General features: G+C 47.0%; 1 protein-coding gene across 1 annotated transcript in view; it reads left to right on the plus strand.

Annotated features, from left to right (window-relative positions):
• The window catches only part of FBXW4 (F-box and WD repeat domain containing 4), a 65,711-nt gene that overhangs the window by 43,869 nt on the left and 5,056 nt on the right, over positions 1-16,786 (plus strand). The window contains exon 6 of the mRNA XM_076338891.1: positions 6,379-6,444. Coding sequence (XP_076195006.1) covers positions 6,379-6,444 — 66 coding nt within the window. The remainder of the gene's footprint in view (positions 1-6,378; positions 6,445-16,786) is intronic.

Below are 16,786 nucleotides of genomic sequence, written 5' to 3' on the forward strand. Positions count from 1 at the left end.
AGGCTTTAACAAAGTGCAGTGTAGGTACCCTTGAGCCTAGAACAGCAGCCAGCAACACAGATAGAAAATGTTTAAGTCAGTTTGATGGACCTTGTCTTCTTTTCCTTGCACTGAAGGTCTGGAGCTGAAGCATTATATGGCAAGGATGTGGGAGGAGCATGGTACATGGGACTGGAAGGATGGGAAGGCTCTTGAGGACTGAGGAATATGGAAAGACATAGTCTGGAGCCAAAAGCCAGAGGGATATTGTAGACCTGTAGTAAATTGGATGCAACCTGCACTTGTTATTTCAGGTTTCAGACAGTTATATCATGTGTCATTGGCTTCTTCAGCTTTTCCAATCTTATCTTCTAAATAGCCTTCCACTCCCCACATTCCCTGTTCTGGAAAGTTGTAATTTTGGCCCGTTAACAGTGGCCGGACTTCTGGTGCCAACTGCTTTACCTGCTGATTTTTGTTCAGTTTGTGGTTACTGAGTTGTTAGCATATAACCTAGATGTCCTGACTTACTTCTGAGACACTGAAGGTACTTAGTTCAGTTCTCTGGTCATCCTGCAAGAGGCACAAAGTAGGGATAAAGGGATCGATCTGGGGCAGTGAAGGGACAACACCAGCCCTGCATGACCACTCAATCCTGGCTTTGTCCAGCATTGCCTGAATCAAAGGCATGTGGGACTTCTTGCATGTTTGTGGTGCCCGCTTTCTCATGAAGAAGAAAATGCTAAACTGATGCTGTGCTTTTTTTTTTTTTTTCCCTTTCCTTCCTGCAAATTAAATGCCCTGGGGAAGGAGCACCTGTTTCCCTGCACTATCTCAGTCTCCCTCCCTTTGTGTGTATCTGGTCTGTTGGAGAAGCCTCATGCTGGAGGTGCCAAAACTCCCTGTGCTGAGTTTCCGACCCCCTCCTCGCCCCTTCACAATGTTGTTACTGTTGCATCTGCTCCTCAGCCTCCTGGACTCTTCAGCAGGGGCTCCATCAAGTTTGTGTGACCTTAGCACTGTATTCATGCTGGAGGAGTTACCTTCCGTAATGATGTCAACTGATGAGGTTAGCAGGATGGTGGCGGCCACGATAAGACATGACATGTTCTAATGATTCGCCTTAGCGAGCTGCGTGTGTGTGTTGGGGGGGCACAGAGGGGCTTAGAGAGGGGTGGTGGGGGCCCCACAGGTGCCGACAAAGACTTTGACCTTTGCTGCTATAATATCAGTGTTTCACAGGCAGGGCGGTTCGGTAACCCACTTTCAGCCCATCAAAAATTGATTTAATTGCATTTTTTTCCCCCAATTAGGAGCACTGGAGCTTAACTAATTGGAGTAATAGAGAGTAATAAGGCTCTGATAAAAAGCCTTCCTCTGCCTCCTTTGTATCTTGTGTCATCGCCTGTCAGAGGTCAGAGAGCTTGCATATTCTATTAGGCAGAGTTGCCTTCATTTGTACAAATTAGTTTACCCAACAGTAATTAAAATGCCAGTGCGGGTCGGGGAGAGCTGAATACAATTGATGGGCACGTTGGTGAAGGATTTGACAGCTCCGGTGGCCTCCCTTGCCAAAGCGTGTCAGTGCTGAATCAAAGGCTACACAAACCCACAGACCCGTGTGTTTAACCCGCGGCACCGTCAACACCAACTGCTTTCTCTCTTCTCTGCTCTCTGTTTTAGACTTGCTTTCTCTTCTCCTTCTTTTCTCATCTCACTTGAGACTTTTTAAAAAAGATATTTCCCATCTTTGAGCTGTCCTTTCTGTTGATCGTTTTCATAATGCTGCTACCAGCCCCCCCATCCTGTCTCCCTCAGCGCTCCCCCTCCTCTCCCCCCGCCTTCCACATTCCCAGCTGCAGGGCTCTGTCAAGTAATAACTTCTTTGTTTCCTGGTCCGATGAGTCTCCGTATATAATAGTCTCCAAAATGGAACAACGATGTCCAATTCCAGGGAGCGGGGGAGCGCGCGAGGAGGAAGGAACAGGCTTTTGCACGTGTCAAGCAGATTCTGGATTTGAAATCCCCGAAGAGCAGAATAAGACTTGAGAAGCAATCTGTTTACAGTACAGGGGAAGAGCGTGAGCCTGGGGCACGGGGGAAGTTTAGAGAGAAGAGGTTGGAAAGGGCCTGTTTCACTCAGGTTCCTTCAATGACTTTGCATTGCAGGATTCCCAGCTCAGGCAGTGCCTACTCTGAAGGCTGGGTTGATAATGAGAAGGGTATGTATTGTACAATGGGATTTGTATCTCTGGAGCTGAGACTGTTTCCAAGCCTCATGACAAACAGCATCTTTCCAAAAGGACTGATGGGCAGCTACCTTTTTCCCTCTGGTTCATCCACATTTGGCAAAGTTCTGTCCAGGATGGGGTAGAGAGGGATGCTACAGGTGGGGTGAAACTGTGTAGTTGGCACCTTGGGAGCAGGCATGGGATCATTGCAGCTGGACTGTAGCCAGAGCACTACTGTTGTTGCCAGAAATGCCATGGGATCTTCAACAGCCACAAGTCAGTCAGATAGAAGTTCTTTTGTTTCTTCCAACAGCACTGCCAGGATGTGTGCTCTCTCTCATCCCCTGGCCCAGCTTCTATTGTGGGGGGATGATCTCTAATGAAATGTCTCTTCTGTAGCATAGAGAAGGTCTGGCTTCGGGAGAAGCAGTTTTCTGGTTTTTTTCTTCTCCCCCCTACCCCTCCTTCTCAGTAGGGAGTTTCAAATGGGAAAGAGAACATGAAAGTATCAGATGAGTTGGAAGATGCCTTGCTTTGGGCAACAAAAACATGCTGTGTATGAAGTATGTTTGTCTCAGTGCTCTGCAAAATCCTCGCCTTCCTGGTACAGCAGAGGTGGAAATGCTATGTTGGCTTGATTGTTTTGACCTCCTGGGGGATCCCTGTGAAGACAACATGCCCTGTTACAGAAGCCCTGCAACTGTGCTCATTTTCCCATTAGAGGAGCCTTTTGGAGGGAGCTTGTAGTCACGGTACCCAGCAACTTTCATGGGGCAGAGGAAAGCTTAGTAGGGAAAGGACTTTGCATCTCCAAGGCTATCTGAAGTTTGGACATAGCAGTTTTTATGTAGCCTGTAGATGCGTCTGGTCAGTGTCTGTGTACATCAGTAGTATCATATATACATCAGAGAGATGGGTCATCCCTGCAGTAATACATATAGGGTATCTTGTGCTCTCCTCTTCCCAGTCTAGTCCCTCCTCAGTCTCTCTGGCTCCTGAAAGCATTGTAGGCAAAATAAATGACACTGAGTAACTCAGCTTGAGTTGTTTCTCTTGGGCAGCTGGCAAGAACAGTTATGAAGAGGTTGCACTTCTCTAGGTCAGAGGTTTTTGGTGTGTGCTCTGTGCTTCCTAAGACAAAAAGCCTTGCTGAAGGTAAACTGAAAGAAGCAAGCCTGGTAGAAGGCTTCAGTTCTGCTGAACGATGTTTTGGAAGTTTGGGAGCCAAGCTTTACATGCTTAGCTCTAATTTGCATGTTGTTTTAGACCTATCAAGCTGACTTGTGTTGCCCTTTTGCTTGGAGTGAAACTGTCACCTCTGCGAGGTTCCCAGTTATGAGAGGCTTGGGGGTTGAAGGTGTATGCCTGCAGACCAGACTCAAGGTGAAGGGCCCTGTATCATCCCCCGTGAATCCAGACTTCCAGGTCAGTTTGCTCCCAGGCTTTGACAATTTCTCATTGCCACTACTTCTTGTGCATGTCTTGTGAATGCTGCTTTCTAATCCTGGCAGTGAAGGTGCCCTGCTCTTCTGGGAGAAGTCTTGTCTTTGCTTGCTAATGGGCTCCAGCCTGTTAAAGATAAGGCCTGCAAACCTGATCCTGCTCGAGTATGAGACAAAATTCCTGTTAACTGAATGGAGTCAGCTTTACCCAGAAGAGACTTGTTTGTGGCCCTGAGGCCTGTATGCGATGCTGGAGAGAAATCTCTTCATCTAATGCTATTTTTCTTTTTTCTTTCTTTTTTTTTTTTTTTTTTTTGGAGGGGTGGGGGTAAGGACTGAGGAGGGAAAGCTGAAGTCCAGAACTGACAGCATGAGCAGGGATTAGACCTTGCTGTTCCTCCCACCTTTTTCTCCCTGTTGGTGTGCCTCCATGCTAATTTAGACCTGTGGCAACCATCAAAGCCTTGTGCATACCTTCTGCACAAAGGGGCCTGTCTCCCACGTGAGGGCGTTCTCTGCTGGGACAGAGTCAGTTTGTCCCCCAAAAGAAAAATCTTAAGCACCCAATTGCCTGCTTGACTGACTCCCTGACTGCTATTATGTTTCTAACCACGGTAATTGGCTTTAGTAGTTATTAATGGATTATGTTTGGGGAGGGAGGGACAGAACCCAACACCTAGCTTTGTAGCTGAAGGACTCCCTGACCAAAGTGCTGCTTTCTAGACATGGGGTTTGATCAGTGAGCTCTCAGAGTGGGTGTCTTGCTTGTTTTCCTCTGAGATGGGAGACATTGGCAAAATGGAAATGTTCCCTCTTGTCCTGCACTATGGTGGAGAGACGGCAGGTATTGAGCAGAAACCCTGTTTCCAAATATGAAATGCTGCATGCTTTCTTAATTGATCCTCGTGCCTGCCACACAGCAACAGGAACTGGCTTTTCCTTAGACTCTCGGACTTTGGTCAGGGACTTCCATGGAGAAGAATAATGTGTGCCCCCTGCAGCATCAGTGCAGAGAGCCCTGTGCTACAGGTGCATTGGGCCAATTGCATGTGCACTGCCAATGAACCTGGGATTTTGCATGTAAGACAGCCTGGTTGGAGAGACTTTGAAATAGGTCTGGTGCTGCAGGCCTTGTCTATCCCTAAAGGGCAGCTAAGGGTCACAGGGCTTGTGGACACCTCCAGCTACGTGAGTTTGGGTAGGAGGGATAAAGCCAGCAAAAAAGAGAGCCTCGGCAGCTGTAGCTCTTCCTTGCTTCCTGTAGCTCTTTGAGATGGCTTGATGTTATCCGCTTGCCTCTTTTGCAGAGTGTATTGGCAGTGCTGCTTTGGCCTTATGATTTGGAGAAACAAATTGCTCAGCTAAACCACAGAGCTAGGAGTAGAAGGAATCCTGAGGTCTGTCCCTGCTTCCACATGGCTCTTCTCTGGCTTTGATTGAGTTGAGTGCGTGTTCACCACTTTGCTGCTGGGTGCCTTGTAACACCAGCGGTAGTTTTTCTCACAGAAGTCAAGGACACTGCAAGAATCCCTTCCTGGTACAGTAGAGGCTTGGAGACACCTTCTGACTTCCAAAGGAAGAATGTTGTAGAGGATCAAAGAAATGTTTAAAAACTGCTATTTTTACAGTCATGACATTGTTTCCTTATTTTGCTTTCCTCTTTCAGCTGCCAGCCCCATGTCATGCTGCAAAAGATGTTCAGGCAAAGCATAGAGCTGGCTTTTATTTAAAGCAGGCTCTGTTTCCTGCATTCATGCTATCCTTGTTGCAATGACTTAAACATAGTTTTGGCATTTTATTCTCGGTAGCTGCAATAAATGTGGCTTTGTGAGAGGTCATTTATAGCTTGCTTAGAAATCTTTGTATGAGCTGCTTTCTCTTATTTGGACTGAGGATAGGAAGTTGGCACAAAACAAGCAGTGTGGTGTGAAGAGCTACAGCACCCATGTTCCTGCTGCTTGATTTTAAGGATTTGTTCCTGTCTTAACTAGTTTGAGGCCAGTGGCTGTCAGGCGACCTCTGGAGCCAGCATGTGCAGCAGGGACATAGCATCACCAAAGAGGACTTTGGAATGGACCCTGCTGGAGAGTGTGAACTGAGCCAAATATTGCTGCAGGAGAGCTGTGCTGCCTCTAATAGAGAGTGCTTGAGCACCGGGGAGGGCAACCTGATCCAGCTTTGAAATTGGCCCTGCTTTGGGCAGGCTGGACCAGAGACCTCAGACCTCTGTTCTGTGATTCATTAGGCCTGTGATGCTGCAGCCAATTCATGATTGTGCTCAGAAGTTGCTAGCAAACAGAAGCGAGACATGAAGTAGGAAGTAACAGGGGAATTTTCCATGGGGTCTTTCCACAGCTTGCAGCTCTGACTGTATATGAAACCTGCTAAGTACTGTGCTAGCTGTTTTGAAAATGTCGTTGCAATTTACAGCTGCTCCTGTTTTAGGTTTTCCCTTTGCATATGCAAATACATCTTTATGTCCTGCCAATTCTCTGCAGTTGTGACCTGCTGCATCTGGGAAGCTCAGCTACTGAGAGCTCTGGAGCACCTCTCCCTTTGCCACTGCCTGTCCCTTGTGAAATGCGGTGGAACATGCTGAAATAGACTTTGAATTCTGGTTCAAGACTGTCTTGTAGCCTGTTTTCTGTTCTTGCTTATGCACTATTTCTTCAGAACATGAGGATTAGTAAGTGTTTTTTTTTTGTTTGCTTGTTTTTTTTAAACAGCTCGTTTGTGACGGGGACAGCCTGCTGTGGACACACCTCACCTCTGAGAATCTGGGACCTTGAGAGGTGAGTGAGCTTCCAGGTTACAGGGAGAGACTTGACAAGAAAAGTGAATAACAATGAGAGATGCAATATCGGAGATGCCGTAAAATCATTCCTTTAGTCCATATAGGCAAGGGATATTTAAACATGAGATGTGGGACGGAGTGGGTGACGGAACAAACTGGTGTGGAAAGGTGTATGTGGGGGCTGGATCTGGTTCAGTAAGGAGCAGCTCAACTTTTCTTCCCAGCTTTTCTAGTTGATGGCACAGCCATCCTGGTTTCTTCCCATTACCCATGTACAGTCAGAATACGCCCATTACACCTTCCTTTTCATCTGTCTAAGTTGATGCTTCAGCCTGAGTCAGAGGGGTGAGGAAGGTGATCTGCATCCTCCCATTCACCCACTTGTCTGTGGTGCTCAGAAGCCAGAGGCAGATGCAGGCTCTACAGTAATCTTGTCCTGGCTGGTGTTTCTGGTAGCTCAGGGAGGTGAGGGGTGGTGACAGGTTATCTACGGAAGTGACTTAGGCATGTTGTCTTCTTTCTGTCTTAATAAGCATTGAGGAGGTTAATTGCTGTGGCCTCTGATTTGGGGCCATTGAGTAGTTCTGTTTGGTGAAGGTGCTGACCTTAGCAACTGGGGAAATGTTGGGCTCAAATCCTGACGTGAGACTCAACTGCTGACAAATTTGAAACTCTCAGCCTGGGGGTTTTTGTGTAGTGATGGACAGATAGCAAATATTTGGCAGGATTATTGAAGTGCAGCTCAGCTTTCCAGGACTGGTAAGCTCTGGGTAGGAGTGGCACAGCACAGATTATGAAGGGAGTGCCGTCAGGATTGAGGTGAGCTGGTGGACTCCAGGAGGGGAGAGAGGGGGGCAATGGCAGAAGGGGCCTGAGGGGTGTCAGCGGAGCTGTATTTGGGGAAAGGAGGTAGAGGAGGATTGGTGTGGATGCAGGGCTGGTCTGAGGCCAATTGCCTTCTAATCTATAGTTTAGATTGACTGGGTCAACTGCATCCACTACAAATATAAACCAGTTTGTTTTTCTCTGAAGTAACAAAAATAAAGACTTTGCAAAGGATGCATCCCACAAAGGACAAACTAGAGCAGGAAAGATAGCGCCAGTGCGTTCAGCTACGGTGCATGTTTCTCGGTGACCTAGTCCAATGGTGCCTTTGGAGTACCCCAGAAGGATGCAGGCTGTGCTGTGATAACCCTGCCCATCAAGTCTTCCAGCTGTTCTTGAATAGAGGCATCTGACAGGGGTGAGGAGATAGGCAACCCTCTCCCCCCTGCCCCAGCCTCTCTGACAGCCTTTCCCAAGGAAGCCTGAAGAGATAATAAAGCTGTGTAGAAAATAGGATTAAGGTAATGAACAGGCACAACGGAGTTTGATCTTTCAATAACGTCAAAGCCTGAGTGACAGGCAAATAAAAAAGCCAAGGCAACCTAGGCCACTGGGCCTCTGTTGCAAAGGCTGGAGTGTCAGACTTATTCTTCCCTTTTCACCTGTCACAGCTGGAATGCACCATGCCACTGGGTCTTTTCCTCTCCAGGGACCTGTGTGTGAGCTGGGAGTCTCATCAGCACGTGCAGGGCAGGAGACTGAGTAGGGAGCACAGCCGGGAAACTAGCACATGAAGCTTGATGTGATCATTCATAGCAAGGGAGTACAGAGCTGTCCTTCCAGGTCTTGACTTCTCCATAAACTGTTCTTCTTCCCGGCAGAGCTTTCAATTCATTTTCAAAGGCTCCAGCCATTGCCAGAAGTGATCTTGTAGAGAAATGCTATTTCTTCCTTTGAGGCTTGTGCATGTTGTCTCCCTGGTCAGACTCCGGAAGTGGGAGCGTGGCATGGAAACTCAAAATCTTAGAGCTACCCAGGACTGAAAAGCTCCTCCTGTGCCCAATGTCTCCTGATAACATCTGGCAGACAGAGCCAGGCCCCCTGAGTTTGCTGCTTAACCGTTCCTTGTGGTCACAAAGGGCCAGAGTCTGACCCACAGGAGGCTGAACGTGGCAAGGACATTATCTCTAAGAGCAGAATCCAGGCAACTTCTCCCTCAAAAAAAATGAGGCAAGGTAGAACGATGCTTAAGACATGTTCTTTAAAACTACAGGATCCTTAGCACCACATAGATGTTTAGTGCTGTCCAAGATCAGTTCAGTTAGCTGTTTTTTTTTCTGCATGGGGGTGTGTGTAAGTAACATTGCAGCAGTTTCTGTGGCATTCTCTTCCTTTGGGGTAGGTGGTCTTTTCCCCAACAGCTGAGTGCTGGAATATGCTACAAAAGGATTTAAAGCTTAAATAACCTTTTGTGTACTGATCTTCTTAGTTCCAGGCCAGATAAGTCTTTGGCTGGTGGTTGTAGCTGTTGGTCATGGTATGTTTTCGTATTTATGACCTTCGCTGTTCCCTGACCCTGGGGCAGCCATTCTCATCCCTCCAAGAGGAAGGGGATAATGTCTTCACCTGGAAATATGTTCTGGGCTTTGAAAAGGGCTTGGTTGGGTTTGGCGGCGGGGAAATTTTTAGTGGGGAAAGGAAACGCCTCTTGCTTCATCCCACCCCCACAACTGTCTTTCATTTCTGACTCTGCTGAGATGGTGGCGTTGGATCAAAGCCGCAACAGGCAGCAACAAGCAATTGTCAAGGGGAGTCTAAAGCAGGGGAATGACCGCGTAATGCCAAGACACTGTCTCTGATGGCTGAAATTCCAGCTGCTGCTACACCTGGCTCTTTCTCCTGTAATGAAGGAGGATTTTTTTTTTCTTATGCTTTTGAAGCTGGCTAGCTGCACCTCTGGAGGACATACCTCATCCCACAGATGCTACATTGTGCCATCTGATTGCTTTTAGATGTGGGGAAGTTGCTGTGCACTTATTGCCACTCAGGATCAAGGTGTGTGTGTGGAGGGGGGCTGTGAATACCTTAGGTGATTAGAGGTCTGCACAGGAAAGGAGAACAATTAGCAGTATGGGCCACTGGGTACTAACCTGTGTCCTTGCATAAGGCCTTGCTGACTCCTTGGCCTCTTGCAAGTCCCCTCGCCTCTCTGTGCCAGTGAGGGATACGATGGCAGCTGCCCCTCTTCCAGGTCAGGTACCTCTGCTCCCTTTTGCCTTTCTCTGCTTAGACCTTCCTGTCTCATCTGCCAGTGCTAGTGTGTGGCTCAGCAGAACAGCCAGTTAATGGCAAGCAAGAGAAAAGGAAACTTTCTTCAGATCCTGTTCCTCTTTCTTTCTCCTCCCACCTCCTATCTCCTTTGGTAGTTTAAACTCCTTGGGGGACGAGGGTGATGCACCACTGGGAACAGCTCCAAGGCCAGCATTTGTCATTTGCCTATGGAGAACTGTTGCTCCCCAGCCTATTGTGGTGGTCTGCATGTCTTTAGGTGGCAAATGCCCCTGACTCAAGGATGCTTCTCCATAAGGTAGGATACTCCAGAGCTCGCTTTGCAGCAACTCTTGGAGCTGTTCTGCCAAGCCCAATGTTTGAAATGGACCAGTGATCTGTCTGGCATGGTAGTCCTCATGCTGTAAACACTTTGAATGCACAAGTCCTACATTGTCCTTTCCTGTGACACAACATGACAGATGCAGGGCACGAGAGCTGTTGTGAAAACTGAACCAAAGTTAGCTGTGCCCTGCAAGCCACCCCAGATCCTCTACCTTTTAAATATCCAGTCTTTGTCCATCTCCTCCCCCCTTTTTGAAAGCATTTTTGGCAGAGTGTTTTTTTTGTTTTTTGTTTTTTTTAAGAACCCTCTAATTTCTTGTTCGGTTTTTCTCCTTCTCCTGAGCCCTTTGAAAGTGGCTTTACGCCGTCACTGACACCAAACTGACACTTTGCGTTTCCCCACTTCTTATCCCTTTATGGCAACAGATGTTGAAATTTTGTATCCCTTTTATCTGTCCCTCTTTGCCCTCTTCCTGTAATTAGGTTTCCCTTGTTAGCAGTACAAAGTGGCCCGGTTTGCTGCCTGGCCTTTTGAGCCATTGTGTCTGAGCACATTTTTTTCCTCCTCTTTCGGAAGAGTTCCTTCCCCCTTAAGTAATAGGCAGGGTGTGGGCCAAAGCTGTGGCTTTTTCTTGTTTCTTTGTTCTCCATTTATCTCTGCCACCTTTTTCAAAGGGATGGGGGAAAAAAAAAAAATAGAGTGCATGGAAGGGGAAGATACAGAGTTGCATTTTTTGACCGTCAGGCCCCCCTGCTCTTCAGGTGTTCAAGGCAGGTGCCTTTGATGTCTGCAAGTTTTGGGGAGGTGGGAGGTAGAGGATTCATGAGAGTGGCTTAGGCGTGGAGGAGATGGAAGATTCAGGTGTGTGGCTGGTGCCCTTAGCAGAGGGGTGGGGAGGAGTCTTTCAGGGTAGCCAGGCAGCTGCTGAGCAGGTTAGTAATCCGTATTTGCCTCTAGTGCTATTGCATTGTGCTCTTTTTCTCTGAGAGCCGGTAACACTCATGCGAGTGTTACCATCATAAGCAGCTGGCCGAAGTTTGCTAACTTGCTGCTGCTTGATCTCTGGTATGTGCTTCCATGGAACCCTTGCTAGGTCACATCTGTCTTTGTGGTGGGGTGGGCAAGAATTAGTTACTGTCTTTTCAGATTTCGGCATATGTTGGTCTGCATCCACTTTGGTGGCTCTTAGAGCCATTGAGTGAGTAAACGCAAGCAATTGTCAACAAGGAGGGAGAGCTTTAAAACTTGGGCTCCCTGTGCTGTTCTTAAACAGCAAGTGTAATTTGACAGTTGCAGTATATAGCACTGAACACCCTGGTTAGCTGATCACTACTGATGCTCTCCTGTTTAAATCCAGTCCTTCTTGGCTTTGCGTCCTGTCGTGCTCAGACTTTTTATGTGTGGAAGTAGATAAATGAAATGAGAATCTGCAGGTCTAGTTCTTGGTTATAAAGCTTGCTAAATGTTTTCAACAGAAGCTTTTAATGTAGAAGCTTGGCCCAAGGTGCACAAGCAGACTTAGCGTTGTGTTCTAAAACGAGTTCTGTAGAAGATCATTCTTTCCACAGATTTGAACTCCAAGGTTTAAACAAGTTTGAGACCCTCCAATTTAATAACAAAAGGAGTTTGTTGGGTGAAGGGAGCAAATGGATTTGGAACTGCAGTTGCTAGATTGAAAGGAAAGGTAACTGACTCCAAGAAGTGTGGGGAGTCTGTTTCACCCAGGCATTTAAACTGGATTTATCCAGTCACAGAAAAGTGGGTGGATATCTCTGGTAACAGGAGACACAAGCGATAGCAAATATTATCCTGGCACTGACAACAGTTTCACAGGATTTGGGGGGCAGAAGGATCATAATACCATGCTGTAGATGCAGAATCCCCTCTCCTGCCCTGCTTTGCTATAGATTCATCATGTCAAATATCTTCTTTTGCCAAGGAAACTCTCTCCAGGCTTTGTGGGAAAAAGGCTCCCTACTCCTGTCAGGCTTGGGTTTCTTTCTCAGCATCTCTGTCTTAGCTGAACACAGTTTTAAATCACAATAACCAATCCAAAACTTGTCCAACAGTGAGCTAAACAGCTTTCTGGGCTGTGCTTACAGCCAGGTAAGTGAATGCAAATGTGTGTCTTCTGCCTCCACTCACTGCAGTGGGATGATCCACAGGTAGTTGCCCTTCCTCAGATGGCTGCTCGTTCTCTTTCCCCGAGGCTCTCCTGCTTGTTTTCTGCTGTGCTGTTTCCCCATCCTGTCCACAGATGGCTTTGGTTACTCTTTTTAAAGCATCAGTTCTGGGTATTCCTATTTATATGTCCTTTGGTTAATCAGGAACGCAAATGCCATGCCTTCTTCCTGAAATTCAAAGGAAAAAGAGTTGGTGAGGTGACAGACTGGGGTTTGTCATAGGGGAATTCTAGTCTTCAGGCGAACCCTTTCTTGGACTGTTCATGTTAAATCAGTTTGGCACAATGACTGTCTTTGGATTTCTAATTTGGTCTTTGGGAACCATTCCCTCTGCAGTAAGTAAGTAGGATGGAGGGTTCGGATGTAGGTCTAGGCAAAGGGAAAAGCAGGTCCTTCTTCATGGAGCTGGCAATCCCACTTGTGACTTGAGCAGCAAGACTAGATATAACCACGTCTCCTGCCTTCAGGCATGAATTAATCATTGACAAAGCCAGAAGGAAATTCCTACCCCAGTTCTGCAGCTCTGAATTGTAGGATTTGATTCCCTTGCTCTGAGATCTTGGGCAGTGTTGGAGGCAGGACACCAGGCCTATGGCCAACTACTTGAGCTAGTGCTGGAGAAAGCTTGCTGCTGCAGGGAGCCTCTTAAGTGGCAGTCTCTTGGATGACTGTTCCTTTTAGCAGGCTTTGTGTTCAGAGCTCTGTCTCTTGGCTATAATGGATAGCTTCAGTCTTGTCTGCAACGTATTTCCCATAGTATGCATGTGTTGTCGAAACTGTTTGGGGCCTTGTGGTTCTTTACTGATTTCTGGGGGGGGGTTTGACATCGTCTTTCTGAACCCTCTCACATAAGCTGGGCATCTTCTGCCTTCCTTTTGTTAAGAGGGCTCTGGTGCATCTTAATCTAAATGTAAAACCATTGTAAGAAGAAGAACATACAGGTGTTTATCCTAAATCCTTTCGTCCCCGTGGCAGTCTTGGCCCTGTCTCACTACAGATGAGCATGAGGCCAGCTCCTGCCCTTTGGATGTGTGCATGTCCAGGGCATGCTGTGGCCTTTGCACTCCTGTTCAGGCGTATTTATGACAACTTTACAAGGCCCCAAACAATCAGAGAGTGTGGGTGGGGGCTGGACACTCCAAGCGCATCAATCAGTTTCATCCCTCTGAGCCAAAGCAAAAGCAATCTTTATTTTTCCCTGGGTTGAGAGAGAATCAACAGAGGCAAGAGAGAAGAATGGGAAGGAGTGAATGAGGAACCCCCTCCTGCCACTGGCTAGCAGTAGCTCATTTAAACAGATGGCTTTGTTTTGATTTGGACTCTCCATTTTTTTTGTCTCCCCACTAAAGGAGACCTGCAGAGCTCTGTCCAGAAAGGGAGCAATACAGCCGCCTGTTCCCACACAAGTGGGGCGAAAGGCGAGAGGCTTTGAGAATTCCCTGCTTCTTTTCCTCGCCTCCCTCTTTTTCTCTTCCCCCAAGAAATCACAGTTTGAGAGAATTCCCCCCTACTCCTCCCGTTGGAAAGAAAGACAGAGAAGACATTCTTGACATTCTTTGCAGAGAAAAGGGGTTAAATGTCTGAATTTGGGGGTCACCATGTTATACAAATTGCAATCTAATCGTTTTTACAAGAACACACGTGTGCTAAGAAAAGGAGCCATGGACAAGAAAGAAAAGGGGACAGACAACCTTTTTTGTCCTATCTTCTTTTTTTTTTTTTCCCCCCAAGGTTTTGGACTATTGTCATGTCCTGTCTCTCTCCCCTCCTCACCCCCGAGAGGGAGAACATTGGTTTTATAGTTAAATTGGTTCGTAAAGCAGAAGGGCTTGGTGCCATTTCTGTTTGTTTTCCCAAATAAAAGCCCCAGCAGGGTCTCTTTTGCACCGTTGTGGCTTTATTTGAAGAAACTGGCTTTTTCCCATAGCCCAGCGTGTCAGTTTATCCTCTGAACTTAACCTTACGGGAACCCGAACAACAAAAACTCACAGGGTTCCAGAGCTGGAAAGGTAAAGAAATTGTATCTTTTTATTGGACCATTTAAAGCGTGTGTGGGCCAATTCAGAGAAAGCAGAAGAAAAGAAGGCAAAACTCCCTCTTCTATCTCTCCCCCCCCGACACAATCTCAAATCATCGTTGGTGTCATTCCCCCCTACTGCCTCGAGTCCCTTCAGCTGCGCTGAGGAAGCTGAGAGGCATTTCTCCTGAAAATCACTTATAACAGCATCTCTGAGCCATTTCACATGGCGGTGCTCCCTCAAAATTCCCCAAGCCAATCCCACATCTCCCTGCAGGAATTAGTAGCCTTGGCTAAATGCAGGGGTAACCTTGGGGTAGGATAACTCTATGAAGAATAACTTTGCCAAGGATCTATGCTTCTCCCTACGCGCGTTATAGATGTTGTTTGACCAAGCCTTTCCCTTCTTAGCATAAGCTTCTGCATCCCCTGGGTACCTCAGCTGCTGTTGCGAAGCACCTGGAAGAGACAACAGCTCAACTATTCCCTTTGGTTTTGGTGCTCTCTCCAAATTGGATGACAGAAGTTGTGCAAATGCTGCACTCTGGATAATTATTTTTAAATGGATTTTGTTTCCTTTCTGTGTTTGATACTCAGCTCAAGTATCCCCCTGTTTTCAACTGAACAGTGCTCTTTCCACTTTTTTTTTTTTTTTTAAAGTAAATACTTCCCAGCTGGCTTGTTGTAAGCAGTTATTGGAGCTAAAATATCAGTTTAGAGCTCTGCTTGGTTTCTGAATAGTCACCTGCTTACGTGCAATGGCTTCTCCTCTTTGATGGATGAACACAGTTCACAGACGAGGTTTCCAGAGCAAATGAGTATGTCCTCAGTTTCGCACATCTCTGCTTTCAGCAGACGTTCTGAATTCAGCAGTTTCCTAGAATTTACATATTTGTATAATATCAATTCTAGTGAATCGGCGGGGTCACCAAAAATTGAGGGTGGGGAGAAAAGTGTTTATTGTTTCATTCCAGCTTTTGGAGTGTAGTTCATGTGTATTGGAGACAGCTGGCCAAGACCTGCAGCAAATGGGCAGGGTACAGGGAGGGAGGTGCGGACTTCTTTTGGACACCAGCTATCAGCAAGGTCTCAGGGAAATCCTGAGCTTTTATGGTCACACAAATAATCACTGTGGCTTGGGAGGCTGTACATGGCTTTAACTTGGTGACAGCAGCATCCCATGATTATCTGGGAACTAACCATCTGGGCTCTGCCATGACTTATCTTAGTTTGTCTTCATATTATTGGGGTGAGGAGGAATAGATCCTTAAGATGTTTTTAAAAAGAAAAAAACAACTTAAATAAACCAGCTTGTTTCTGCCATTCCTTGGTAGTTCACTTTGCTTCCAGGCTAGAAGGCTCCTGTCTTCTGGAGGTATCACAATAGCAATGCTCACGGCTAGATTTCCAGCATGGAAAGAAGAGTGAAATGTGGAAATCCCAAACAAATAGCTTATTTTAAAAGTAATTTTAAGAAGTCTTGTTTTCTGAAGAATGTGGAAATCGATGGAGATGAATCAAAGGATTGTCTATAGTGCCTGAACAAAATGCCTTTCACTTTTGGACTCATCAGTTTGATACACTTCCCAGGCACAGGAACTTTGTTTAAACATCTTGTTCCATCAGCAAGGAGTCGGGAGCCTGGTGCTAACACAGCTTTCCTGTGCTAGGGACGAAATGGGCTGCTGGATTTGCTCTGGCTCTGTTCCTTGTGGGCTGGTACCGGATTACTGCCAATATGATTTCAGTCTGTCTAGATGCTTAAGAGAAAGTAGGAGAAACTAGGAATACCTGTGAGTTTCCTGCTCGGCACTGGAGGCCTACCTGTGTGTCTGTAGGTGCTGCATTGGCCCAGGCAGTTTGTGGTTAAGGTGCTGAAGAGTGGTCTTTCCAGGAAACCTGGACTGTCGCGTTTGTGATTCTGCTCCACGGAGCTCCACTGGTGTGGAGTTGTTTCTGTCAGTGCCACCCAGCACTGGGACTGAACCCTGGCACAGTCTGGCCCAGGCTGTTCAGTACAGAAAACATAGCAAAACTCCCACCATCTGTACCGCTAACTACCTGGCTTGCCCGAAGAAGGCCTGGGAGTGAAACAGCCTCTACTTACTACTGCTGGAGGGCCAGGGCATGGTGGGGAGGTGGTGTGGACCTTCCATGCTTGGTCTTGATTGGGCTTTACAGTCACTTGCTGACTAACCTTCAAAGCGCATGACAAGGACAGGACACCCTGGCCTCTGGAGCGCTGAGGATCAGCTTCCTGGTTTTTGGAAGGTGTTTGGGTGCAGAGCATGAAAAAGGGCCCACAAAGGAAAGGAGAAGGCTGTTCCCTGCTGCGTTTGGCTGGTGCTGGTGATCTCTGCAAGCTGGTGAGAAACAAGGCTCAAGATAGCTATCACATCTCTTTCTGTCCTTCATTGAGTAGATGTCTTCTGCCCATGTAAGTTGTTAGAAAACCATTGGTGATGTGCTGGTGTATCTGCTGCTTTTCTGTTGCCCCTTGATGGGTTATCTTGATCCTTTATGGGTTATTAAGGATTAGCTGTGGGTTTTGCTCCATAGGACGTGGAAGCTGTTGGGGACTGGGGTTTGAGGGCAGGGAGTATTTGGGATAATGAAGACTGGACAATTTGTGGGCACTAACTTGTGATCCCAAGGCTGGGAGAGTTACGGTGGCAGAGAGTTCCCTTCCCAGCATGGGCTC

The sequence above is a fragment of the Aptenodytes patagonicus genome, chromosome 5 (assembly GCF_965638725.1).
Source record: "Aptenodytes patagonicus chromosome 5, bAptPat1.pri.cur, whole genome shotgun sequence".
NCBI lineage: Eukaryota > Metazoa > Chordata > Aves > Sphenisciformes > Spheniscidae > Aptenodytes > Aptenodytes patagonicus.